Source organism: Scylla paramamosain, chromosome 21 (assembly GCF_035594125.1).
Source record: "Scylla paramamosain isolate STU-SP2022 chromosome 21, ASM3559412v1, whole genome shotgun sequence".
In the NCBI taxonomy this organism is placed as follows: domain Eukaryota; kingdom Metazoa; phylum Arthropoda; class Malacostraca; order Decapoda; family Portunidae; genus Scylla; species Scylla paramamosain.
Window position 1 is genome coordinate 7,853,208 of NC_087171.1, and position 27,559 is coordinate 7,880,766.

The 27,559-nt window shown below is 40.7% G+C and overlaps 1 protein-coding gene across 4 annotated transcripts in view; it reads right to left on the bottom strand.

Annotated features, from left to right (window-relative positions):
* Positions 1–2,885: 2,885 nt before the first annotated feature.
* LOC135110944 (uncharacterized) overlaps positions 2,886–27,559 on the bottom strand; it is a 35,106-nt gene continuing 10,432 nt past the window's right edge. The window contains exons 2-7 of one of the 4 annotated variants that reach the window (XM_064023656.1): positions 11,913–12,205; positions 10,017–10,133; positions 8,970–9,732; positions 8,568–8,739; positions 6,964–7,105; positions 2,886–6,426 (exon numbers count right to left, since the gene is read on the bottom strand). In XM_064023656.1, coding sequence (XP_063879726.1) covers positions 5,392–6,426; positions 6,964–7,105; positions 8,568–8,739; positions 8,970–9,732 — 2,112 coding nt within the window. In that variant the 5' untranslated portion in view covers positions 10,017–10,133; positions 11,913–12,205 and the 3' untranslated portion in view covers positions 2,886–5,391. Of the gene's footprint in view, positions 6,427–6,963; positions 7,106–8,567; positions 8,761–8,969; positions 9,733–10,016; positions 10,134–10,916; positions 10,940–11,912; positions 12,206–27,559 lie in introns of those variants that run through there. The other 3 variants (XM_064023653.1, XM_064023655.1, XM_064023654.1) reach the window with 3 other exon arrangements.

The window sequence follows — 27,559 nt, forward strand, 5'->3', positions numbered from 1 at the left end:
GGATTGAAAGAGCTGGAGCGTTTGGTGAAGAACAGAACGGATTTCGTGTGGAGAGGAGAGGAGATGATAAAATGATTGTGGTGAATGAAACGATTGAGAGAAAAAAGAGGGATGAAGGTAAACTATTCTTACGTTTTTTTTTTTATGAATGGAGAAAGCTTATGATAGAGAGAATAGAGAAATGCTAGATGGAGTCTTAGAGAATATTTGTTTGAACGCAAAGACTGTTAACATAGTGCGAAGTATGTATGTGGACATAAGAGCTAAATACTGACTAGGAGGTATAGAAACATACAGAGTGAAGAGTGAGAGAAGAGTTAGGCAAGGATGTATTTAGCTTGTATACAGAAGAATTAATAGTCCAGAATAAGAAAAATGGATGCAGTAGTAAGTGTGGGAAATGATAAGATATGTGCTTGTATATTAGTTAAGAATGAATCGGCAGAAGAGCTTCAAAGCTTGTTAGATGTTGTAGATGGTACTGAAGAGGCTTTGGAGTGAAATTTAGCAGTGAGAAAAGCAAGATAACTGATAGTGAATTGATCAGAGAATGAAAGAAATTCAATGTGGAGACTGGCAGGGAATGCGTTATGACAGACAGATGAATACAAGTACCTAGGGATGTGGATGAGTCCGAATGGCGGAGAATGAAAAGATTAGCCTGACGGTGATTCAATGGGTGAGTTGACTGGGAACTGCAGCAAAGATGAAAACAAGTAAATGCGATGTGTTGGGAGAAGTTTGGAAGAACGTGAATATTCCGAGCACTATATATGGTATGTATGTGACTGCGTGGAAAAGGGATGAATTAACGAAATTAGAAGTAGGATATAATAGAGCAGCAAGAATGGCACTAAATGCGCCAAGGCATGCTACGATAGATACTTGAAAGGGAGATATGAGATGGAGTACTATCACTCGTAGAGGAAGATATGTTAAAACAACCTTGAAGTACAAAAGTAAACTAGAACGAATGGATGAGACAAGACTAGTGAGATGAGTGTTTTTATGGAATGTTAGGAGTAGCAGGTGGGGAAAGAAGTGTGTTAAAATGATAGTAAAGAGTGGCTTGGAAACTAATTGATCTTTTCAGCGGCCTTAGGGGAGGCATGTCGAGAGTGACTAGAGTGTGGTTATTAGAAACAGAGAGGGTTTAGAATGGAATATAGGGAAGTGGAAAAGTAAGAGTAGTAAAACATGTGGGACTAAGTGAATGAAATAATAAGATGGAACAAAAGAGTACTCTGGAATGGAATAGAGAAAACGAGGCCTCATTGTATGAAAAGTGGTATTAGGGAAGCCTGGGTGGTGATTTCTTCTGAGCGAGGGCACAGTGTATGGTTATGAATGCAAGGAGTTCAAGGCAGTCTGAGTCTCGCGTAAGATGGAAGAGGATGAGACGGTGGAACATGTGATGCTGGGATGAGATGATGCAAGTAGTGCTAAGGAAATTGGAGGATGTCAGAGTGGAGAAGACAGGAAGGGAATGGATAGTGTTGCTGCTGAGACTGTGTGGAGAGACGAATGAAAGAATGATTGAGGCAGTGAAAGAGTTTCTAAAGTAAATGTGGCGTGCTAAATGTAGTAGGAACTGGTGATGTGATAGATGATGCCTGTTTCCTGTTTGTCGTTTTTTTCTCTTTTTTCCCTACAGGAGTTTACCGATATAAAAGTCTACTGGCTGAGAAGTGATGCCGGGCCACCTGTAGCATCAAAATCAAGATCAGAGAGAGAGAGAGAGAGAGAGAGAGAGAGAGAGAGAGAGAGAGAGAGAGAGAGAGAGAGAGAGAGAGAGAGAGAGAGAGAGAATGAAAAAAAAAAGTATCCATACCACTAATTTCTACATCCAGCATGCCATGCCCTCTCCAGGAACTTTCTCTGCCACAGTAATACATTTGTCTGTCAATACAGCGGAAAATGACCAGCCACGGCGAAATCATAAACATACATGGAAAAGAGATAAAGACACTGCTATATAGGGCCTGAGGAGAGCATTTTAAGCCTTTCACTGCGACACATAACAATTAGCAGCACGAGAAGCAATGCGTGAAGTCTTTATAAGCCTTAATCGACAAAAAAGTTAGCGATGAAAAAAAAAATACATTTTGTAATTTCTTCCTAGTTCGAAGACTGGATGTGGCTATAGAACAAGTAAAGATGTCTTAGAGTGATTGGTAAGTAGCGAAAGGTGTAGCACATGGCAGTCAAAGGGTTAAAGAAAACGATAAACACTGAATAACCTATCTTATGAAATTTCAACACCGACCGACGCAAGCTGGTCATGTTTATTTTCATGTCCTCCCTCTCCTCCACACACCGATCACGTGCCCCTGGAGTCATCCCTGGTATATCTATGTATATCTATGTACTGTCAGTGAACTAGTATGATTTCTTACCTCTCGGGGTAAATAAATGTCATGTTTTCACTACACATATTTACACTTCTGGCAGATAACACGATAATTCGGCAGTTATCACCAGTGTGGATGCTCTGGATGTCTGGTACAACTATTATACACTGCATCAGTTTTCCGCACCCCTGCATCCAGGGATGTTATCCTCACACGTATCAGCTTCTTATTTCAGCGACTTTCATGAAAGTCATTTGGAGTATCCAAGGGTATTTTATGACTTTAATGATAGTTTATCAAGTATTTTCCATCATCAATGCGAAAATTATTCATGAGAAGCCGATTAATTCCCTTTGTTGTCTTTAAAAATAATACTTTTAAGAATCATGAAAACACCCTTGAGAGTCACAACAACTACCAGAGCCTGCTAAAAGTAGTGTGAATAAGACAATGAAATGTTTGAAAATATGGTCTCAGACTCAGCCGCGAGTAAACAAGGTCTTGTTCGCTGGAGGGTAATTAGAGACATTGTAAAGCATTTGATTTATCACACAAGATAAAGAAAAATAGGAAAAAAAGAGAGCGGAATCCACAAGGCAGTGCCCTTGTCTATGCAATGACAGGACTGACGCCACTTACTCATGCAGTAAACAACAAAGAAGTTCAGGGGAAAAAAATAATAGATAAATAAAGCCTGCCAACTAATGATATTTGCAAGCGCTATATGATAATGTCAGCATCGTTTATAAAGGTTGTGCAAAAATCGGAATGGAAATGTTTCAATATTATGATAATAATAACAGGCATGGCTGAGAAGTAATGACCTTATTTTCTTCAAAAGAGAGGTAGTCCCACTTTTTTTTTTTTTTATGTAGGAGGGTCACCGGCCAAGAGCAACTAAAATTGCAGCAAAAAATGAAAAATAAAAAAATACAAGATAAGTGTCTTGAAACCTCCCTCTTGAAAGAATTTAAGTCACAGGAAGGTGGAAATACAAATTCAGACAGGGAGTATGCTGATCACCAATCAGCCGTTACTCTACGTAAAGAGATCAGAGCCATCTTTGGGCAGGACTGAGACCACTTACACACGACACACCGGGACAGCGAGGTTACATCCCGGGGACAACAGCCAGGCCTTTGTGAGCCGAGCGTGTTGACCACCACACTATACAATGTGTATTCACTACAATGTGTGTGTGTGTGTGTGTGTGTGTGTGTGTGTGTGTGTGTGTGTGTGTGTGATAAAGGCACGTCAGATTTTATGATTTATCTTTTTGCATCAAATTTTGCCGGTTAATTCGGACATTGACAGGGGAACATACGTAGATGAAGTCGCGACTTTGGCACAAAATATTCAAGTGTAGTGACTGTACCAAGAAACATTCCTGTATACAAGTAGTGGTAGTGACAAGAAAGACCCAGGTAATATGGCTGTGGCAGGGATGACTCAGGTTTGGTGGCTGTGGAAAGACAAACAGGTATTATCGTTGTGACATGAATGACTCACTTTGAAACGCTTTGGATTCTCACAAGGACTATTTTCAAAGACCACGGAGGTTAGTCAGATTCTCGCGGATGTTTTTTCCCCATTGACGATGTAGAATTCTTCTTTCACTACGTATATTAAACGATCACCAGAAAAAAAAGTCTGAAAATCCACTAATAACTTCCACTACAGCCTGTTTAAAAGTACTTGAGACGCCTCAACATTTGAGACAACGAGGCCTGGTTTGGTGGCTGCATCACAAAAGACCGATGAATTCTTAGGGAGTGGCCAGTCAGGGAAGGTGTTTCTCATTACTTTTTACGAGTTATGCCACCATTTTCCAGTTGGAGAAGTGAGAATAACTTAGTAAATGTTTAAATTTAGCGATCATCTCAAGAAGACACTGAAAATAAAGGAAAAAAATAACCAAAATGTGAAATAGAAGGTGCAAAATATATCAGAACAAGAAGAAACATTATGACTCAATGAAGGGAGAGCAACAAGTTAGAGACAATACATTATTCTTAAAAGCTTCGTCGACTTATCTATTATTTAAGCAGACTATAATGGAAGCTATTGGGATTTCCAAAGGCGTTCTCATGATGTTGGTGATAGTTCAACAAAGATTTTGTACCGTTTATAGGAAGACATTCATGGAAACCCAGACAATAATTTCTGGGGCCTTTGAAAGTACGCGTGATGGGAGAAGAAAGTGTTTCTAGATATGAACCTAAGGACGGTAACACTGTGTTCCAGGGATCATAAAGTTACTATATCAGAAGGCACATTTTCTAGGGTACTCCATTCCACCTCTTAGGCAAAAAACCTTACCATATCACGCACAAAAAACAACAACAATAACAACAAGAACAATAACCGTGAATACACATGTACGCACTACCAAAACATACGAAAGACACTGGAAAAATTCACACTATAATGCATACTACAAAATTTGAAAATACGTATTACAGCAATAAAGTAAAGCATATGCTTGTGGTCATGTTCGGCTGGAGTATATTATGTAGTTGTGAAAATAACAATGTTGCGGTGCAGCTCTTTCTTATGTATCATAAACTCACTTGATCACACCGACCTCGTAGGAACGAAGCACCACCAGGAACCTACTCTGAACCAGCACTACGTGTTGTCACTCTAGTGTCACAAGCAGTCATGGGTATACGATCACAGAAATATCACTGAAGAATCAGGCACAAAAGAAAAAAAAAACAAAATCTATTCCAAGTTATAGTCACGGTCAAAACTGTGTTAACGTGCCACACACTTTTCTATCATCTTCAGCGTTTTCCCTTAATCTGAAGTCTTCTGATCCACTGACAGTCTTCTTATAAAACCTGACAACTGATAGATTCAAAGTAGATCCGAAGATTTAAGAGTGGAAAACGCAAAATAGTGGAAGTGACTGTAGCAGATTATTCGACTTTTGACCACTGTTATACCTGCTTTCGGAAACATAAGTAATCATAAGAGGCTTGAAACCTTTGCTTCATTGACACCGCTAGTCGCCGATTGCATCCCTTGAGCTACGTGTTCATGCCGACCCGCTGGAGTTCCCCGCTGCGCTCGCTTTTCGCCAGCGGGGAGGTGCGTAGCAGGTGGCGGTGGTGTTCCACCACTGGTCCAACGTGGCGCGGGCGGGGTGAGTTTGGCGGTGAATGGCAGTGCACAGGTCACACCAGGGCACCAGTCTACGCACCTGCCAGTACCGCCGCCACTGCAGGTGTCTCAGGTAGGCGGCAGGGTGGGTGGCTAGATACAGCAGGTGGTTGGCGAGGGCTGCAAGGCTGGAGAAGTTGGACACGTCAATGTAGGAATCGAAGGGCAGAATGTGGTGGTAATTGGCTCCACCATAGACTACCGGTACCATACCGTGCTTCATTGGCGTCCACATCTTCTCGGTGATGTAATCATCGCACAAGGCGTTCTCGAAGGACAAATAGAAAAGGTGTGACGCTGCTAGCCACTGGTAACAATAGTCGTCCATGTGGTTCTTGCCGCACTTCAACTTACCACATTTGCCCACCGTGGTGACAGCCATGAAGCCCTGCAGCTCCGCCACCATATCCTCCCGCCGAGAGTCCGTAGGGCAGTGGCTAGCCATCCACACCGCCACTCTTGGTCGTGTCGCCAGCGCAATCTCCTCAGGTGTCAGTGTCAGGCTGCCTTCTTCCATCACAGAAGTCTCGTTACCTTGGACTTTCTTCTCGCCTTGGTCATTTGATCGCGGCTGAGTCAGTGTGGTGTTGTCCTTAGCCCGATAGATCAAACTGCCGTGACGTCTGCTTCGCTCGGCACGCAATTTCTCATCAGCAACCACTCCCCTCTCACGCAACCAAGACTCGAACTGATCCATGTGGTGATTGTAGGAAGTGTAGGTTGGGGAAGAGGTGTTGAAGAAGTAGCTGGAGGAGATTGGGCAATGCTGGGGAGTGGACAGAGGCACGAGCTCTCCGGCGAGGGCCACGATGTGATTGAGGTGGTGGTAGGACATTGTGAGGTTGAAGAACACGCCCGAAGCCTCGAACTGACTCCACGACTTTGTTGCGGCGATGCTGATGATTGGCGACTGAGGGAACCAGAAGATTATTTGATTATTTCACCTTCTTCACCTCTTCCACTACTACTACTACTACTACTGCTACTACTACTACAGTAATAAGAAGTAATCCCGATAAAGACTTTACTCCTCCTCCACATAATGTCTGTCAGACACCTTATCTCCACTTCATTCGGTCTCTTCCCATCTCCTGCTTCCCATTTCCCACGTTTCAGGATCACTACATCTCGCTCTCCACACACCTACCTTGCTTCATACATTCTAAGCTTCACTCCTACATCTATTCCTCCATCCACAGCAACATGCGATCCTAGATACGAGTAAATAAAACCGTCTACCCTTTAATCACCTCAGTTGCATTCGTGCGTTTATTTTACTCTTACTTTCATTCACTCTCACTGGCTTCCCCTCACACACTCTTCGGGACTCCACCACCAGCTGCCTCAGGCTATCATCGGAAACAATTACCTGCTCAATAATCAGCAAACAACATCTAATAACAGTGAAGTAATAGGAGCATGTAATAACAGCAGTTTTCACGGTCACCTCTAACTCCAGCCAGATCCATAGGGTGTGAGGGAAGCGTGGAGGTAAAGGTTGCGCCTTCACATCCAGGCTGAAGAAGATGATTGCGTACGCTTCCTTTATCTGCTCCGTCGTGACCTCCGTGCCCAGCAGAAACTCACACCTGAGGAGGCCAGACGAAGAGGGTAAGATATAAGAATTGTGAGAGCCGTAGTTGTAGGTGCAATATAAGTAGTAGTAGTAGTAGTAGAAGTAGTAGTAGTAGTAGGAGTAGTAGCAGTAGTAACAGTAGTAGTAGTACTGATCTTCTGGCTTTGCCTACTGAGTCTTGGTCATTCTGTTTTAGGGATTTTGGTGAAACTTTCGCTGTTACGCTAATCATATGAAAAAAAAGAAATTAATAGAGTCTGGCACAAAGCTTTAATTTCCAAACTACCCTCATACGGCTTCTATCCTTCTCTCTGCAACTTTATCTCAAATTATCTTTCTGACCGTTCTGTTGTTGCTGTGGTACACGATCAATGTTATCCTCGTAAGTCTATTAACAATGATGTTCCTCATGATTCTATCTTGCCACCCACTCTTTCTATTATTTATCAATGATATTCTAAGCCAAACTTTTTGTCCTATCCACTCCTGCGCTGATGATACTCGTACCATCCTACACTTTTCCACGTCCACTTCTTCAAGAATTAAACAGTTCACATAGGGATGCCACAGAACGCCTGACTATTGATCTTTCATATATTTCTGATTGGGACAGAGCAAACTTAGTATCGTTCAGTGCCTTAAAAACTCAATTCCTCCATCAATCAACTCGACACAACTTTACAGATAACTGTTCCCTTTTCAATGACAATCAACTGTTCCCCCCTCTTCTACACTGAACATCCTCTGTCTGTCCTTTACTAATAATCTAAACTGGAAACTTCACACCTTATTTCCAGCTAAAACAACTCCTATGAAGTTGAATGTCCTAAGTCGTTTCCGACAGTTTTTCTCACACACCCCCAGCTTTTAACTCTGTATAGGAGTCTTATCCGTCCATGTATGGAGCATGATTCACATGTCTGGGGTGGGGGGTTCCACTCATGCACGCCGTTCTTCTAGACAGAGTGGAATCAAAAGATCTTCGTCTTATGAACCCCTCTCTTCTAACTGACTATCTTCACCCTCTCCCTCATCGCCACAATGTTTCATCTCTTGATATCGTCTGACGCTATTTTTATGTTAACTGCTCTTCTGATGTTTCTAACTACATGCCTCCTTTCCTCCCTCAGCCTCGCTCTACTTTCTCTCACTCCTATTCTGTTTACCTCTTTAATGTACGAGTTAATAAGTATTCTCAGTCATTCATCCCTTTTTCTGGTGAACTCTGGAACTCCCTGCCTGCTTCTATATTTCCTCCTTCTTATGAGTTAATCTCTTTTAAGAGTGAGTTTCAAAACACTTATCCTCCAGTTTTGGATGATCCTTTTTGACCTTTCTTCAGTGACTAGCACCTCAGCGGGCTTTTTTTTTTCGTTCACTTTGTTGCCCTTGGCCAGTGAACCTCTTACATATATATATATATATATATATATAAAAAACAGCCGGGGTAGTAGTGCATATACGTATGTACTGACCTCCAGATGGCGCAGCGACCTTCCCTCAAGGCCCCGTGGTCGCGAAGCATTCCCTTCCACCCGTCCCACTTGTGCCAGAAGGGCGTCCACAGCACCACTCGCCGCATCGTGCCTTCCTCCTGGTACTGCTCACTGCACTGGGAGCCAGATTCCGCGGGAGACCGTGAAGACGCTGCAGGCAAGGAGAAGTGATCTGTGAAGCAGTTAATCAGTAACGAAGTGAAATTCTGAGGTGGCAGGTGTGACAGACTTGGTGACGCAGAGTATGATAAACTCATTAAGGACAATATTCTGAAACATTTCTGCGCAGCATCTCCACTATACTCCACTATATTCAAGAGGTTCAGCTGCGTTTCTCAATACAGGCTTAAGTGGCGTCACATAGAACACAACGAGGCTTACCTGAGGAAATGGAAGCCCTGTGCGGATGACTCGTGCTGTTCATGGAGGTGTTGGCGTTAGTATTTGCGGCTTCATTTTGTTCCTTTTTGTTTTTAGAAGGACTGTAGGTGCCTTTCCATGGCTGCTTCTTTATTTTGGAATGAGTGTTTGTGGCATTACTTTGCCCTTTTCCGATTCTGGAAGGAGTATTTGTGTCTTTGGTTTGTTCTTGTTCAATTTTTGAGTGAATGTTTGTGGCCTTAGGTTGGTTGATCTTTGTTTTGGAGGGAGTGTTTGAGGTTTTACTAAAGTTCCCTTTGATTTTGGAGTAAGTGTTTGTGGCATTACTCTGCTCTTTCTTGGTCTGGAAGGGAGAGTTTGTGGCTTTACTGTTGTCATTCCTGGAGTTGGTGGGAACGTTTGTGGCGTCGATGTGGAAAGCAGTGTCATGGGAAGCAATGTTTGTGGCGCTCGGGGGATTGTTAGAGTCGCTGGAGTGAGCTACCGGACGAGTGTTTGCAGCGTTAGAGTGACTAGGAGTGGCTCTAGGAGGGGTGTCTCTGGCGCTTGGGTGAGTGGCTGTGATAAGCATGTTCGTCAGTGGTGCGGGGAGGATTTGAGTCGGGTGGAGCAAGGAACCTGTCCCGGCATCGTACAGGAAGAGGAAATGACCCCATGACATGAGACAGAGGATCAGCACCACCACCGCTAACGTAGACATTGAAACTGGCCTGCAACGCGCCATTTCACACTCAGTCGACTTCTCTCTCTTCTCCTGTTTCATCTGAAAAGGATTAGAAGTAGCAGATTCCAGATTCATTAAGTTATTAGAAAAAAAAAAAACAGGTAAACACAAATTAGTTCACAAATAGAGTGGGAGATGACTTGAATAGACTTTATACTAATCACGTTGCTAGTGCCGAGTCATTAAGGAGTTCTAGAAGATTAAATAAATGTATGGATGTGAAGGACAAATGGGTTTAAGTATGTGTGTTTTTTTTGTACAATGAATGCCGCGTGTAGGGCTACTGACATTTTACAGCTTTCCACATGTTCTTACGGTCTTACTTAAGCTTTGCGGGAAGTGATACTGTGGCTATGAATCTTCGTCGTCGTCTTTTGTTTCTTTATTGTGATGCTGATGCTCCACTTCACATTTGTTGCCGTCTTGACGTCAACGACGTTCTAGAAAAAAGAAGGTTGATAGACACAACCTCGTACAGTTATATATATATATATATATATATATATATATATATATATATATATATATATATATATATATATATATATATATATATATATATATATATATATATATATATATATATATATATATATATATATATATATATATATATATATATATATATATGTGTGTGTGTGTGTGTGTGTGTGTGTGTGTGTGTGTGTGTGTGTGTGTGTGTGTGTGTGTGTGTGTGTGTGTGTGTGTGTGAGAGAGAGAGAGAGAGAGAGAGAGAGAGAGAGAGAGAGAGAGAGAGAGAGAGAGAGAGAGAGGATGAGCATTATACTGGGCTGCGTGAGAAGCAAGAGGATGAGTGGGTGTCCTTGACTGGGTCGCGGTGTTTACCATGACGTGCAAGCGTTACAGGTTTTCCTTGGATGCATGGTCATAATTACTTTTACTTATTTCTGTGGTGTGTCTAACTGGCGAGCTGGATGCTCTGGTTACAGGGATGCGTGGCTGTCCTGGGCGAGGAGCACGGCTTCTTGAGACCTGCTACTATTCGTACATAAATTTGCTTAATGCTGACGTAGGGCCAGAATGTTTCCAAACAACTCTTTGTTTCCCACTCACTGTTTTAGTTTTGGTAAGCATTGCGCAACCGCCACTTTACCTCCGTCACTGTAGATTAGTGGTAAATTTATTTTTCAGTAGCAGTTAGTATGTTTTCCTGTTTACTTCTTGTGTTACAGAGTTTACTACGGAATAACAGTAATTCACACCCTGCGTCACCCTTCGGTCTGACGGCAGCCTGGCAAGTGCTACTATGAGAAGTGTTCACCACTTGAGTAAGGTGTGTTCTGAACTCCATGACAGAGAGCAATGTGCAGCGGGTGACATAATTATGATGTCCCCAAGCCAATGATATACCTGCAAGTGAACAACGCTTAGTGACGTTTCCCTGACAAACGGAACACCTGCATCTCCGCATGTATAATGAACTGATGTGATGGGCAGCACAACAGTCGTTCATGATTACCTGGGAGCATTATCAACTTTCTTTCTTTAACTATTTTCTATCTTTAAACAAGGTGCCTGTCTTTTCCTGTTTATTTTCCCGTCCACTTCTGTTCTTACAGTTAATCATATAATAAATGTTTTGTGATTATGTATGGTATGATGATAATTTCATAACATTATTTTTCACAACTTAATTTTCTGTGGAATTGTGTTCCCATTATGATAACAAAGCACCCTTTTCCTGCACGTCATGACTGTAATACTTGCTTTCACTTGTTGAATGTTTTGTGGACAATGGAATATCTATTTACGTACTCCACTAACAGTATGCTATTACATCCACCAACACTGTACTCGTAGTCACTATTATCCTCCCCACAGCAGGGATCATATTCCCTTGCTTGACTTCTTTTAGCTAGCTAAAAGTTTACATAATTTAGTAATCATGTAACGGGGATTTTGCATCAATAATATAAATTTTTATGTTAACCTGGCCAAGCCTCCCTTTAACTTTTGAAAATAGTTTGTCTGGGAGACCAAGGCGTTTCAAAATACTTGCCCAGAATCATCCCCATCATACACACTGGTGTCAATGTTCTTCACGCACTGTAATATCGGAAATGACCATGCGATGATCAAGTTCGAGAGAGAGAGAGAGAGAGAGAGAGAGAGAGAGAGAGAGAGAGAGAGAGAGAGAGAGAGAGAGAGAGAGAGATTTCTTGAGTTGTCCTCTAAGTCAAGCGCTCAGCCGTTCTCACCTGGGCCTCCGCTGTCGGCAGATGTACAGGCAGGTATATTCCAAGGTCTCTGCGTGTTGACCTTGGAGCTCCTGCTTGAATCCTTCCAGTTTTGAGTCGGGCATATCACGTCATCCCCCTCAGGGCAGGGGGGTGGATTATATTATAATGGCAGTTTACTGTTCAGTCTTGCATGGTTCAGAGGAGGAGACTTATTGTTCCTGAGTCGTGCCGCAGTTGGTATGGTCCACTCCTTGCGCCTCGCCCACGAGCACTGCATAGACTGGTAGCCTCCGTCAGCCACGCAAGCAGTGCTTCCACACGTACCAAAATTCTTCAACTTAAAAAATTCCCGAGAGTCTACGAGAATTCCTTAGACTTTTTAAGTGCATAATAATGGAAAATACCTTATGTATTTCATGTACAGACAAAGACATTACATAAACACTGATAAAACAATTCTTGCAGTCGCCCTGCAGTCGCTCACTTGAGAGGTCGTTGACAGTACCCATTCTTTGTCACACCAAAGTGAAGAGACTTCACTTCACAAAACAAGTAGGCAAAATTACTGTATGAAATAATTTTACGGTCTATTTCCATGTATAAAGTAAAAGTAGGTAAGCCAAAAGATAAGGAGCGTGGAGTTGTTAATGAGGATGGCAGCGACATCAGGTATCCCTAAACTCTGAAGCGGAAGGAGCGGAGGTGGGAAGCAGCATCATGCCTCGTCAAGGGTGCGGTTGTGGGAGGTCATGGGACAAGTTGTGGAGTGTACAGGTCAAGGAAGAAATCATTTCATCTATCTTTAGATGATCATATATTTTCGAAGACTAGGAGATAGTGAGTGTTGTAACCTATCTATGTACTGTAAATAGAGAATTAAGTAAGAGACATGATAACACGACTTAACCCTTTCAGAACCACGTCATGAGTTTAGTTTTATACCGGACACCATTAGAGGATTTTATCAAATTTACGGCAATACTTTCACAATCACAGTTAGGTTGAAAAACATTTCTAGTTATTTATTTATTTTTTTTCGCTACCATAATTCCCTTTTTCATTCAATTTTCAGTAACATCATGTGATTCGGTGAAGTTTGAAAACCAGCTATAATAGTGGACGGGTTAACCCTTTCCTTCCGGCGCTTAAACTATTTTCCCGTTTGCTATGACGGCTAAAAATGGTAAACCTAGAAATTGTCAGAAAACTGTTTGAATACTAATAATTATTTTCTCTTTGTTATTCTGAATACAATGATGTACTTTGTAGCTCGATGTCACCTGAAAGTTCAGTTTATGCCTTATCAAGGATTGTTCCTCCTCCCGCTGTGTGATCCGTCTTCCAGAAACAGCCCGGAGAGCGATGACGCCGCGCGCGCACACACACACACTCTCTCTCTCTCTCTCTCTCTCATCTTGGAGGGGAAATTGTACACTTCCAATGAGAGAGAGAGAGAGAGAGAGAGAGAGAGAGAGAGAGAGAGAGAGAGAGAGAGAGAGAGATTTCATCCCTTTTCATATCAAGTTTCAGGCAAATAACATTCTCTCTCTCTCTCTCTCTCTCTCTCTCTCTCTCTCTCTCTCTCTCTCTCTCTCTCTCTCTCTCTCTCTTTCACACACACACACACACACGCACACGCACACGCACACACGCTTTCATGCGCCAACCTGTTAGTTGATCTCTCTCTCTCTCTCTGACAAGTTACCTTCTACCATTTTATTATAAAATCAAAGATAATGTTCTGTCCTGCTCCATGGTGAGTTATGATCTGAGATCCTTCGCTCTTATCAGGATGTCTCTTCTCACTTATCATGGTGCTTTCCACCCGGCGGGTCGCTGGGGTTGCCAAGTGTCGCCCGGAGAAAGGGAAAATAGCTTAGTTACCGCTAAATTTCCAGAGCTATTGACAACACTACATGTGGAAACATGCCGGACACTTCCACTCACCATCTGACTCGAGAAACCGCGCTTGGAGCTCAAAATTGAGGCGCGAAAATTCTTGATTACGAGTATGATCGCCGTCGCTACGGACGCATTGATGCAATCGTATATATACGATTTCCAGAAGGAAAGGGTTAAAGACCGTAAGAGCCTTGAGTCAGACATTGCGTTAGGTTCCCATACAAAAAAATCAAGCATTTTACTTTCTGCGAGGTTTATTTTGTGTTCCGTGACGCTTCAGTGACGTCTATTCACACACATCCATACTGTCTGAAATCGGTGATTTCCAAGATGACAAAGTTTTCAGACGTTGAATTGGCAATGATTGTCATAATTTCTGAAGAGGAAGAGGTTGAGCATAAGCTGAAAAAAGAAAGTGGGTACATGAGGCATGAAAGAGAAAGCAAAGTGAAGAAGAGCTTGCTACTGTGTAAAAGGAGTTCATTGGTGATGGAACAAATTTTTTCTAAATATGTTGTTCGAAACTGCTGTTCATATACTTTGGCTAAGACAAATCATACAGAACAGGATGATTTCAAACCAATTTAATAGGTAACTCATCATGCATTCTTGTGGACAAACTCACAACACTCGTCCGGCGTCCCTGAAACAATGAGAAATATCGGTGGCGACGATATTAAGCTTCACGGAACGGAGACGGAACTGACACGGAGATTCAAAACACGGTACTGCGCTGGGCATGTGTGAATGCGTCAGCCGAATTCATAGTAACGATTTTTTTTTTTCACTGATACTGAAGCACTGAGCGGACACGGCACTGGTACGTCACTGATGAGTGTGAATGGGCCTTTATTCGGTTAATATACATCAGTGATTTTTATGATATACATGCTTTTCTTGGTAAGCTCAGTGACATGCGCATCGAAAAGAATGTATCGATCAAAATATACGCCCAGGTTCTTCACATGCGTACTCGAGTCTATACGATTGACATCATAGTTGATAAATGTTTTTTGGGGAATACGTGATAAAAGTTGTCTTTTGCCAATGAAGATGTATTGTGTTTTCTTTAGATTTAACATAAGACCATTTCTAAGAAAATACAGCTTTACATTGAGCAGTGTGTTTTCAGTTTTAGAAATTAGATCCTCGAGACTGTTGACAGTGACAACCTGCAGAATATAGATATCATCAGCACAATGAATCATACATTTAATTTGCCAGCTAGGTCATTAACGTAAATGGAGAATAGGATGGGGCTAAGTACTGAGTCTTGTGGAACCCCATAATCTACATTTAATTTATTAGACAGTGTGTCACCCAGGCGAACCGATTGTGTTCTGTCATGCACATAACTTTTAAACCAGAAGTTATCTATATTGAGTTTAGTGCATTTACTTAAAAGAATCTCATAGCTAATGCTGTCACAGGCTTTCGATAGATCACACAGTCAAAGTTGTTACTTTCTTTTGGTCCATATTGTCATATGTTTTATCAGTGATGAAAGTGAGAGTAGTTTCTGTAGATAGTTTCGGCCGAAATCCGTGTTGAGTATTAGATAGCAATTGATTAAGTTCCAGAAATTTAATTAGGTGATTAGTAACTACTTTTTCTTATACTTTAGAGACAATGGGTAAGAGGAAATAGGCCGAAAATTGCTTGGGTCACAGATGCCTCCACTTTTAAAAAGGGGAATCACAAGGGTAGGTTTCCAGGCTGTGGGAAAGACGCATGTAACTATAGAGATGTTAATTATGCAAGTAATATATAATAATATAAAATAAAGAGCGTCCTTTATAAATTTCATAGGATTGCCATCACTACCAACAGAACTGGTTTCATTTAGATCTTTTATCGTGAGAACAACAGTGTCAGTGTTAAGGCCTCAAAGTGTTGCCCTCACCAAAAACCACACAAGTCACATTCTCAGATGTAAGACGTGGAACATTACCGCCATGGATGATTTCTTGAGTTTTAGTATAAGTATTCTTATCAATATTTGCGAAATAAAAAATTAAATTAATTGGCTTTGTAGACTACATTATCAAAATTAGAAATGTTGGAAATATTTTTACTATTAGGGACTATTTTTCTAATGGTTTTCCATGTCTTTGAAATGTAGCCTTTATTATTAAGAAATTCATCATCGAGCTTTGTACTCAGCAATTAAGGTTGTAACGCGTTTCTGTTTATAGTGTTCCTGTTTATACTGTTCCTGCAGATCAGCGTTATATCACATTTTAGTTTTACTCGAGTCGTGTTTCATAGTTTCCCGAATTGAGATGTTCATCCATGGTGCTGATGGTCTTTTTATTTCTTTAGTAACAAAGAGGGCACATTCATTTAAACAGTTAATAAAATTTGTATTAAAAATATCGACTTGTGTATTTACACCTTCAATATTAATTTTAAAATCATATTACAATTATACGCCCTCTGAAGAAGTCTAAAACAGAAGTTCTCTTTGGTATAATCACCGAGGTGTCGAAATGTTCGAATGATAGATGTATTACAGTATATATCAGGTTTACTGATATATACTGTAATACTTAAGGTCATGATCAGCAACTTCTTGAGGCATAACATCACAGGGGAGTATAATGTCGGGCTTATTAGTACTAACTTTAATAAAGTTTAATAAAGTTTAGGATGTTGGCGTAACAAGGTAGCAAACCTTGTTGGTTTGTCAATTTTTTGAGTTGGCTTTTTTCTCTTTATAATCTTAGATATTTTGCTACTGCTAACAAGTAATTTATCATTAAAATCACCAAAGATAAAGAATGTCTTATTCTTCATACTTATTAATCTAAACACGTCTTGTATGTATTAATTCTTGGCAGGTGCTCTGCTGATCGTCTTTACGTGCTGGGGAAGAGAGAGAGAGAGAGAGAGAGAGAGAGAGATATCCGTTTGTTTCTAATACAAGAAAAACTAATAATTTCATGCAGGCAGTCTGTATCAGAAGACAGTGAACTTCTTTACAATGTTAATGTTATGCGAGTTTGTAAGATGTCTTTTTTGTATAGTCTCATGAAGTGACAGTCATGTAATCAACTGCATAGCGGCTGCTCAACATCATAGCCGCTGGCAGGTAATTCGTCTGCCACTACTGTGTCCGAACCGCTTTAGGAATACTTTTCACTATTAAAAATTCATACATGCACGGGTTTTAACAGAGTCCACGGCTTGGCTGCCACAGTACGGTGATGCAACTGTCAGTCCTCGTGGCCATAAATATACTAGTACTTTGAATTCATCTGAAGGTGTGTTTTAATAAATTTCATGCCCCTTTATTGCTGCATTATGATTTATATTTGCTATTTTCTGACTCTGCTTCTGAAAAAAAGTAGGAAAAAACTGTTGTCATTATTACTGTTATCAGCAGCATGTCGCGTTGCCTGTTGTGGTGCATCGGTGTGGTAGTATCAGACAAAGTTGTCACCAATGTACTCATCGTATATCTAGATAGGCAACTAGCTCAGCTAAGGCGAGGAATAGCTTAAGTGTTTACTACACGAATTGTAAAAGTATTTTGAATAAAATAGACTTGCTTAGAGGAATGGCGCGTGTAGAGAACCTTGATATAATTGCTTTAGCAGAAACTTGGTTACATATGTCAGGAGAAGTACTTAATCCAGAGGTTAAGGTAGACGGTTATACATTATTCTATAAAGACAGGGAAAACAGAAGAGGAGGAGGCTTCGCGCTGTACTTTAGGGACACATTACAATGTTGTATTAACAGTAGAATTCAAACAGATAGCCAAACAGAGTCGATATGGATAGATATTAAGGAAGGATCACAGTCAGTATTACTGAGATTAGTGAACAGGCCACCGAGCAGTACAAAGGAAATTAACACCTATCTATGATAGCAGAGCAGGCAGGTATGTGTGGTAGGAGATTTTGATTTTAAGAATATCGACTGGAGCCTGATGGTGGGTAACAGTGAAGCAGACGAATTTCTTAAGGTAATTCAGGATAATTTTTTAAAACAGGTAATTTTAGAACACACAAGGGGGAATAATATTCTAGATTCAATTCTAAGTAAGAGGGAGGAAGCAGTCACCCAGGTAGAGGGTGGAGGACAGCTAGGTAACAGTGACCATTGGGAAATTAGGTAGAAATTAAAATGGGAGAAAACTTTTAGAAGCAAAACACACTAGTAAAATGCCTGACTTTAGGACTTTAGGGCTTTACCTTAAGAAATGCCTGACTATAGGAGAGCAGATTTTGAGGGATTAAAAAGGTACCCCCAAGGAGCTGACTGGTAACGGACGCAGGGGGAGGTAAGGTCCAGGAATATTTCATACAAAGACTGCCACCTGTAGGCCTGTGATGGCTTCTTGCAGCTTCCCTTATTTCTTATGTTCTTATGTTCTCATGTTCTAGTAGTTTTCTCTCTGGTTCTGTTTAGTGATGTATAGTTTAGTAAGAATTAGCGGGGATGTGGAAACACCAGGTTACTAGAGTTTCTGTGTATTTACAAGGTTTACACACAGAGGCAAGACTGCCCACCGGACAAGCCACACACCGGAGCGCAGCCAGCGTCCCTCTGACGGCCGCAAAAGCTGACATTTTATAAAATAACAAGTTCATTATTTTAAAAGAAAGGTTACAATTGAAGTAATGATAATACTATATAGATAATGAAGAAAAAATGTAAATTTTTTCATGTTCATATATCCCTCTCTGCATCCTCTAGATATGAATATTGGATAAACCTACCTAACATCCATATTCGCCTGACCTCAGCACATACAGGCCAGGCAGAGAGGAGCAAAAAGAGGAGAAAAATCTAATACAATAATAATAATAATAATAATGACAATGATAATAATAATAATAATAATAATAATAATAATAATAATAATAATAATAATAATAATAATGATAATAATAATAATAATAATAATAATAATAATAATAATAATAATAATAATAATAACAATAACGTATGCTATGTACACTACGTGCTTCGTTATTGGCGTTATTGTTCATCGGTCGTCACTGGTTGCTGCATGCTGGTATCTGATGAACAAATGAGTGTCAGAATGTCAATGTGTTTTTTTTTCCCTCTCTCACTATCTCACTATGCGCTTCAGTTACAATTATCTCGTCATCTAATCACCTTCAATGGCCCTGTCAAGACTTTTAACTTTAACTTGAAGTGCTGATGTCGCCTGTTTATCACCACTCATTATCAGCAAATTCTGAAAGGAAGAGTTTAGATAAAGGGATATTCGAGTCTCTCTCTCAGGAAAGTGAAAGACAGAACATTACCGCCGATATATGGTGGGTGTGGTTGGTGATCAAGATGAGCAGGATAATGAGACCCTCAAGTTGGTGTAGTTGGTCGAAACCTGGAAATAAATCACGCTCCTTAATTTTGAAATGTGCTTCTATGTTGCACGATCCTGCTGCATCCCTAATCTCTAAGACTGGATTTGTAGGTTCAAGGGAACGTGTTAAGTTCTTATAAATTTTACTTAATTTGTATTATTTACATATATTTACACTCATATGATCACACACGACTTCCGACAACAACGAAAACTACGAACATTTGATTAATCTCTCTCTCTCTCTCTCTCTCTCTCTCTCTCTCTCTCTCTCTCTCTCTCTCTCTCTCTCTCTCTCTCTCTCTCTTCATGCAAATTCCACAATTTATCTGGGAACACTTCACATTACACTTCCGATTCAAAACACTTCACAAAATTAACACTCAATGATAAAAACGCATCCTGCACAGTTCCCGCAACTAATATTCATTAAGGAAGCACATCCCACATACCCAATCTCCCTCTGTCAATATATAACACCAACATTTTACTCTGACTGCATTGCAACTGTCAAGCTCTGCTTACTGGTACTGTAACAGGCAGATTGCCCATCTTGACTCTCTGGTCTGACAGCTCTGTCTAGCTTTTCTCTGTCTCCTGTCTCTTCCCGCCTCCTACACCTCATACTATACACATGATGTTAGAGCAAATTTTTGTCCAAACAAGGCTTCTGATGTTATAAGACTTATTTTCCAATACTTTTATCATAAGAGTATGGTTTATTTTATTTTCCTATAACTTTCAATAAGGTTAACTTTCGAGTAACTATATTAATTTTCCTATACTTCGATCATATGGTTCATTTTTTCTATGCTTTCAATAAATTTAATTTTGAAGTAACTATATTTATCTTCCCATAATTCGATCAAACAGTTTATTTTTCCTTAACTTTCAATAATGTTCATTCTCGAGTAACTTCGGTAAATCGTATTTCCATCTAATCAGGAACAAGGAGACTGTTTCCTATGTTGTGCCGGCTGCCCGTCTTGTTCATGTCATTTGCTGCAGGCGATCTCTGCTTCCCTTGTGTACTAATTTTATGATAGCCACCTGAGTATCTCTTGTAATCTGTTGCTATTCTCCGGCTCCGTTAGTCTTGTGACGACTCACCGCATCTTGTTCTCCTCGGCGGTCACGTCTCGTCTCTCATCTGTCAGGGTGGTGCAATCGTGGCACCTGCTTTCGTGCTTATCATGTTCTTCCTTTATTTATTCTTTCTACTTCCTTCTTCATTTCTTCCTTCTTGTATCATTCTTTCTTTTTCTTACGTGTTTCATTTCTTATTTTATTCTTGGGTTACAGCAGAAACAAATAAGGTGATACTCGCATCTCCCCGGCGAGAATGAACCCTTCTCTTCTCACCATACATGCTTGAGTACACTGATAGTGACGTGTGACAGTTATACAATTAATACGTATTTGAATGCATATAGAAAAGTATCCTAGATGTGATAGCACATTATCATGACTACAATAGTAACACATTATCATACTTATGTCTTATGGGTGGGAGTTATAGAAGGCGAAACACGCTACTACACAACATATGTACTTCCGGCACAGGAACAAGCTGCATTGTCTGCCCACACACAGTAGGGTCTCGCTGCGTCACTCTGCTCCTTTAAAGTATCTTATCTCTTTTCTTGGCTCTTCTCTCTCTCTCTCTCTCTCTCTCTCTCTCTCTCTCTCTCTCTCTCTCTCTCTCTCTCTCTCTCTCTCTCTCTCTCTCTCTCTCTCTTTCTCTCTCTCTCTCTCTCTCTCTCTCTTGTGGCGGTAACAGTTGTTAAGTCTTTGGTATTGTAATCCTAGGAACAGCATTGAATGATTGATAGTAATGACAATGATAATATCTGAATAGTAAGCACGTGCACTAGGTAGCATTTGCCTACCAACTTACTCACTATCCATACATAAGGACATAAAAACACAAGAAAATAAGGGAAGTTGCAAGAAGCCGTCACGCCTACATATATTAGCCGCTGTATGAAATATACCTATGTATTTCCGTATCCATATTAATGACAGGTGGAAATAGGTTTATTGTAGGAAATAGTGTTTAATGTAGGAACTCTTACGTGTAAGACTGATGGCTTCTTGTAGCTTCGCTTATTTTCTCATGTTCTTATGTTTTTATGTATGCATACTTAAACTTTAATTTTTGAGAACATTCCTGCTGTGATGGTGATACTGATGGTGGTGGTGGTGGTGGTGGTGGTGGTAGTGGTGGTGAGCAGCTCGATGGCAAACAGTGGTGGTGGCCGCCGTTGATGCTGTGCTAATGGAGTTTCCAATAGTGGGGCCGCAATCTGAGCGTCTTGGGACCCCATCAAACTTGACAATGGCGAGCCTCAGTTTCCAGGGCGGTCATCCTCCTGAAGAAGGCTTGCCGAGTCGCCAACTTAGATTCCAATAGCGTCCCTCGGTGGATTTCTTCTTCAAAGTTTTCGTTTCGGTATTCTTTCATTATTATATCTTTTATTGTACGCTTCTATTGGTTTTCCCGATTTTATGTTTTGAAATTATTGCCAAGGGTTGCATTTTCTCTCTAGCGGCAGAGACGGGCGGTGTTGGAGTAAGTTATCGAAATGTAGTAATCTTCTTATGCGTCATCTTGGCAATTGTCACGAGTCGTATCTACACGAGGAACGTTTCATATTTAAGAGACGACATAAGAAAAAAAAAATGAATAAAAAGATAAAAGATAATTGAATAATATTAAAAAAGTTAGCATTTTGAAACGCTTTACTTTCTCATTAGGTTCGTTCTGCAAAAGTATCTAACATGATTAATAAGATTTTCATTGCTGTTTTTCCTCAGTGGTGCGGAATCTCGTTAAAATTATGAAAACACACATGAAAACCCAATCACTTCCACCAGAACGTTTTAAAAGTAGTCGAGCATGACGCAGAGATGTTTGAGACTTAAAATACGTTCCACGATGAGTCTGAACGCAACATGCAAAAATAAAACGTGAAGGAAGACGCCAGAAACACAGGCAGTGTGATTGCGTCTTTTTCCTGAGATAATTCAAGAGAGAGAGAGAGAGAGAGAGAGAGAGAGAGAGAGAGAGAGAGAGAGAGAGAGAGAGAGAGAGAGAGAGAGAGAGAGAGGGCCTGAGCTTGAGTGGGTTGCGTCGCCCCAGGCAGCGGCTAATGCTGTTACTCCGCCTAACTGGGTTCGGTTCCTCTCCGTTTGAAGTCGTGCCGTCAAATGAAACAGACGGTAATGATTCTTTTCCGGCCGCGTCCGGTGTGGCAGACCGAGGGGGTGCTCCTAAACATTGTAACGTTGGGAAGTTGGAGTGTGGGTGTTTTCGTAATCCTGCGGTACGTCTCGCTGTCGTCAAACATGCGCGCAATACAAGTGGAGAGAGGCGTGCTGTATTCACTCATATATAAGCGTTGCCGTAGAGTTTATTTCTGTTAAGCAAGGATGATACTGGCTAAAGGTGACAAAAACTTAGAAAAAAGAGCCTAATGAGGTGGTAGTCCCTGAACAGAAGCCAAAACGGATCATCGAAAATTGGAGAATGAATATTGTCTTGAACCCTCCGTCTGGAAAGAATTCAAGCCATAGGAAGGAGGAAATACAGAAGCAGGCAGGGAGTTCCAGAGTTTACCAGAAAAAAAAAAAAGGGATGAATAAATGAGCATATCGGTTCACTCTTGCATTAGAGGGGTGGACAAAATAGGGGTGAGAAAAAGTAAAAAGTTTTGTAGAGCTACTCAATATGCAGCTCCTAAGAAGGTAATCACAAAAGGAGGTTTCAAAATTTATTCCTTTTTCATTTCGGTATTAAGATCTACTGAGTTTTAACGAGAGACGGATTTTTCTTCACGGCGCTAGATCGACAGCTTGCGGTGAAAACAGTAATACTTTCACTGACTGGCTGTCTGATCCAAAGTCGAAAAAAGTAACTGGTATGGCTTTTCCTTATGTTTGAAAAAAATGTTGTGTTGTAAGCTCAAAGCAAGTAATATGTTCCCTCTGCATCGCCTTTCTATAACACTAGGACGTTCGATTCTCTTTGTACAGTGTCTTTTTTTTTTCTAATCTAACGGAGGCAAGCATAATCACCTTGTCAGTCTTCAGTGCAACTGCAAGAGGAGTGGCGCTGTTTGACGAGTAATCCGTCGTCGAGGAATAAAACATTTTCATGTAATTACGTCCTTTCAGAAACCGCAGCTGGTGACTTATTGTAAATGTCAAGTGTATACTGAATGTCAACAGGCACGACGGAAGTTCAACAGCTGTCGGACTTTATTCAAGTGAGATATATAATCATCTTTTTTTTTTTTTTTTCAGTGACTCGTCTGACTCTGGCGAACGTAAATTTTTTACGTAAATGTTTCTTATCGATGTAATTTTCTTCCAACATCTTTTCTTTCTTCACGTTCTCTTGCAATTATTAATACATAATTAAAAAAAAAAAACTCGTATACAAGTATTTCTTGTGATTCTTCTTTCCTCTTCCTCCTTTTTAAACATATGGGATACTCTTGTGGAAAGGAATGTGTCTGTATTTTCCTAACTTATTCTTCTTTCACGGTTTTCTTTTCTATTTTGTAATCTTTCGGTTTATACTTGAGTCAGGATCAGCTATCTATTGATGGTGATTGGACACTTTCAAATATAGTTATTAGCTATCAAAAGTAACACAATTGTTACTTACCTCATTCTAACAATACGTATAGTTTTGTAAGATTATTACGATGTGTGTGTGTGTGTGCGTGTGTGTGTGTGTGTGTGTGTGTGTGTGTGTGTGTGTGTGTGTGTGTGTGTGTGTGTGTGTGTGTGTCTGCGTGTGTATGTGTGTGTGTGTGTGTGTGTCTGCGTGTGTGTGTGTGTGCGTGTCTGCGTGTGTGTGTGTGTGTGTGTGTGTGTGTGTGTGTGTGTGTGTGTGTGTGTGTGTGTGTGTGTGTGTGTGTGTGTGTGTGTGTGTGTGTGTGTGTGTGTGTGTGTGTGTGTGTGTGTGTCTGTGTGGATATGAATATCTAAAACTGAGGAGATTCATTGTAAAGGCCTGTCCAGATGAGCGAGCCACATCGGCGTGCATGCCTGCTATCGTTCCGGGCCCCCTGTTGAGAGACCTCACCAGGCAATCTTTGCACAATATTCTTCTTTTCCTTTATTTCTTTCTACACAAAACAACAATCACGCTACAAAATACTTTCTTCCTCTCAGTAACACCGGGAGCCATGTTTATCGTACAGCTCTCCACAACCTCCCGGCGTCCTCGGGCAACCCCACCAATATATATATATGTATATATATATATATATATATATATATATATATATATATATATATATATATATATATATATATATATATATATATATATATATATATATATATATATATATATATATATATAAACCCTCGGAAGGCTAATGGACCTGATGGGAACCCTCCTATTATTCTCCGAAACAGTGCCTCCGTGCTTGCACCTTGCCTAGTCAAACTCTTTCAACTCTGTCTGTCAACATCTACCTTTCCTTCTTGCTGGAAGTTTGTCTACATTCATTTTCAGCCTGTTCCTAAAAAGGGTGACCGTTCTAATCCCTCAAACTACCGTCCTATTGCTTTAATTTCCTGCCTATCTAAAGTTTTTGAATCTATCCTCAACAGGAAGATTCTTAAACATGTATCACTTCACAACCTTCTATCTGATCGCCAGTATGGGTTCCGTCAAGGCCGCTCTACTGGTGATCTTCTGGTCATCCTTACTGAGTCTTGGTCATCTTCTTTTAGAGATTTTGGTGAAACTTTTGCTGTTGCCTTGGATATATCAAAAGCTTTTGATAGAGTCTGGCACAAAGCTTTGATTTCCAAACTATCCTCCTAAGGTTCCTAACCTTCTCTCTGTAACTTCATTTCAAGTTTCCTTTCTGACCGTTCTATTGCTGCTGTGGTAGACGGTCACTGTTCTTCTATTGGCAGTGGTGTTCCTTAGGGTTCTGTCCTGTCACCCACTCTCTTCTTCTTATTCATCAATGACCTTCTAAACTAAACTTCTTGTCCTATCCACTCCTACGCTGATGATACCACCCTGCACTTTTTCTCGTCTTTTCATAGACGTCCAACCCTTCAGGAAGTAAACATTTCACGCACGGAAGCCACAGAACGCCTGACTTCTGATTTTTCTAAAATTTTTGATTAGGGCAGAGCAAACTTGGTATTGTTCAATGCCTCAAAAACTCAATTCCTCCATCTGTCAGCTCGACACAACCTTCCAGACAACTATCCCCTTTTCTTCAGTGACACTCAACTGTACCCCTCTTCTACACTGAACATCCTCGGTCTGTCCTTTACTTATATTCTGAACTGGAAACTTCACATCTTATCTCTAGCTAAAACATCTATGAAGTTAGGCGTTCTGAGACGTCTCCGCCACTTTTTCTCATCCCCCTCCCTCCCAGATGCTAACTCTGTACAAGGGCCTTATCCGTCCATGTACGGAGTATGCTTCACATGTTTGGGGGGTTCCACTCATACCACTCTTCTAGACATGTTGGAATCAAAAACTTTTCATCTCATCAACTCTTTTCCTCTAACTGACTGTCTTCAGCCTCTCTCTCACCGCCGCAGTGTTGCATCTCTAGCTGTCTTCTACCGCTATTTTCATGTTAACTGCTCTTTTGATCTTGCTAACTGCATGCCTCCCCTCCTCCCGCGGCCTCTCTGCACAAGACTTCTTTCTCTCACCCCTACTCTGTCCACCTCTGTAATGCAAGAGTTAACCTGTATTCTCAATCATTCATCCCTTTCTCTGGTAAACTCTGGAACACCCTGCCTGCTTCTGTATTTCCACCCTCCTATGACTTGAATTCCTTTATGAGGGAGGTTTAATGACACTTATCCTTCAATTTTTGACTACCACTTTGGACCCTTTACTGGGACTGGCATTTCTGTGGGCTTTTTTTTTTTTTTATTGGATTTCTGTTGCCCTTGGCCAGTGTCCCTCTTACATAAAAAGAAAAAAAAAAAAAAAAAAAAAAAAAAAAAAAAAAAAAAAAAAAATATATATATATATATATATATATATATATATATATATATATATATATATATATATATATATATATATATATATATATATATATATATGGCTATATGTCAACAGGAGGCTTCTCACTGTATTTTATTGGACTTTCATTTTTTGACATTTGAACATCAATGTAGTTTTCGTTTTCTTATTGCAGGTGTAGCCTTCGAACTGTTGATATTAACTTCATTTCTTATTGACGCCAACGGACGACCATGCTCCTCAAGGGGACGGAGTCATCTGCGGCGGTTGGCACCATGTCTCTCTCTCTCTCTCTCTCTCTCTCTCTCTCTCTCTCTCTCTCTCTCTCTGTCTGTCTGTCAGTCATATTCAGTCTCTATCTCCTTGTTAGTGTTATCCATCATACTTATGAAAGAGATACTTAGTATCTCCACTCCTTCAGGTACTTTATATGGACCAGATACAAAGCTTCCCTTTTTTTCATATTTTCCTTTTTTAGCGTGTATTTTATACTTTCTTTCTTATTCATATCCTCCATTTTCCTTTATTCTTCCATTTGTGTTGCAGTTTACGTTATAGTTCGCTTTCTTATTTGTTTCATCGCATTTAGTCTTCTTATTCATCTTAATGGCTTATTTTCCAGTCATTTTCCGCTCTCGTGGAAGGTTGAGAGCTTTTACCTTGCCCACCCATCAAGACTATACACACGTTCCTCCCTTTATTCATCTCCTTCTCATCCTTATCACCTCCACAATGCAGCAGAACACCCTACGCATGCACTGCCAAACTGAGAAGAGAGAAGAAAAATCCCGCACCACGCTACGCCACGCCTCCGTCACCTTCCTCCCTTCCTTCCTTCTTTCCTTCCATTCTGGCCGCACTGAAAGTAAATACAGAGTTCAGGTCCAGGAGATTTATGGTTGTAATTACCGAGCGAGACTGGCCGGAGTCTTGAGAGGCGGAGTTTTGCTGGCCCAAAAATAATGGAAGTATCTAAACAGAGCAATCTGGGGCCCATTAGCGTCTTGGCTTGCCTGTGTTGGGCCGAGAGAGAGAGAGAGAGAGAGAGAGAGAGAGAGAGAGAGAGAGAGAGAGAGAGAGAGAGAGAGAGAGAGAGAGAGAGAGAGAGAGAGCGAGCAATATAACAAACGCTATTGTAGAACCAGGAGTCAATCACCATTTCTTTATTTTTCTTTTATGGAAGTTTGCGAATCAGTTGTAGCAGATTGAATCTAGTCTTCGTGTACAAAACGATACATGCAGATTCACAAGGAACACAGCGATTCTAATCCTCTGGAGTGAAAGAAAGGAGGCCGTCATTGGTAAGGGTGAAAATACATGTTCTCGTATCGTAAACGGAAGGAAAAATAGGAAAAATGTTCTACTACTACTACTACTACTACTACTACTACT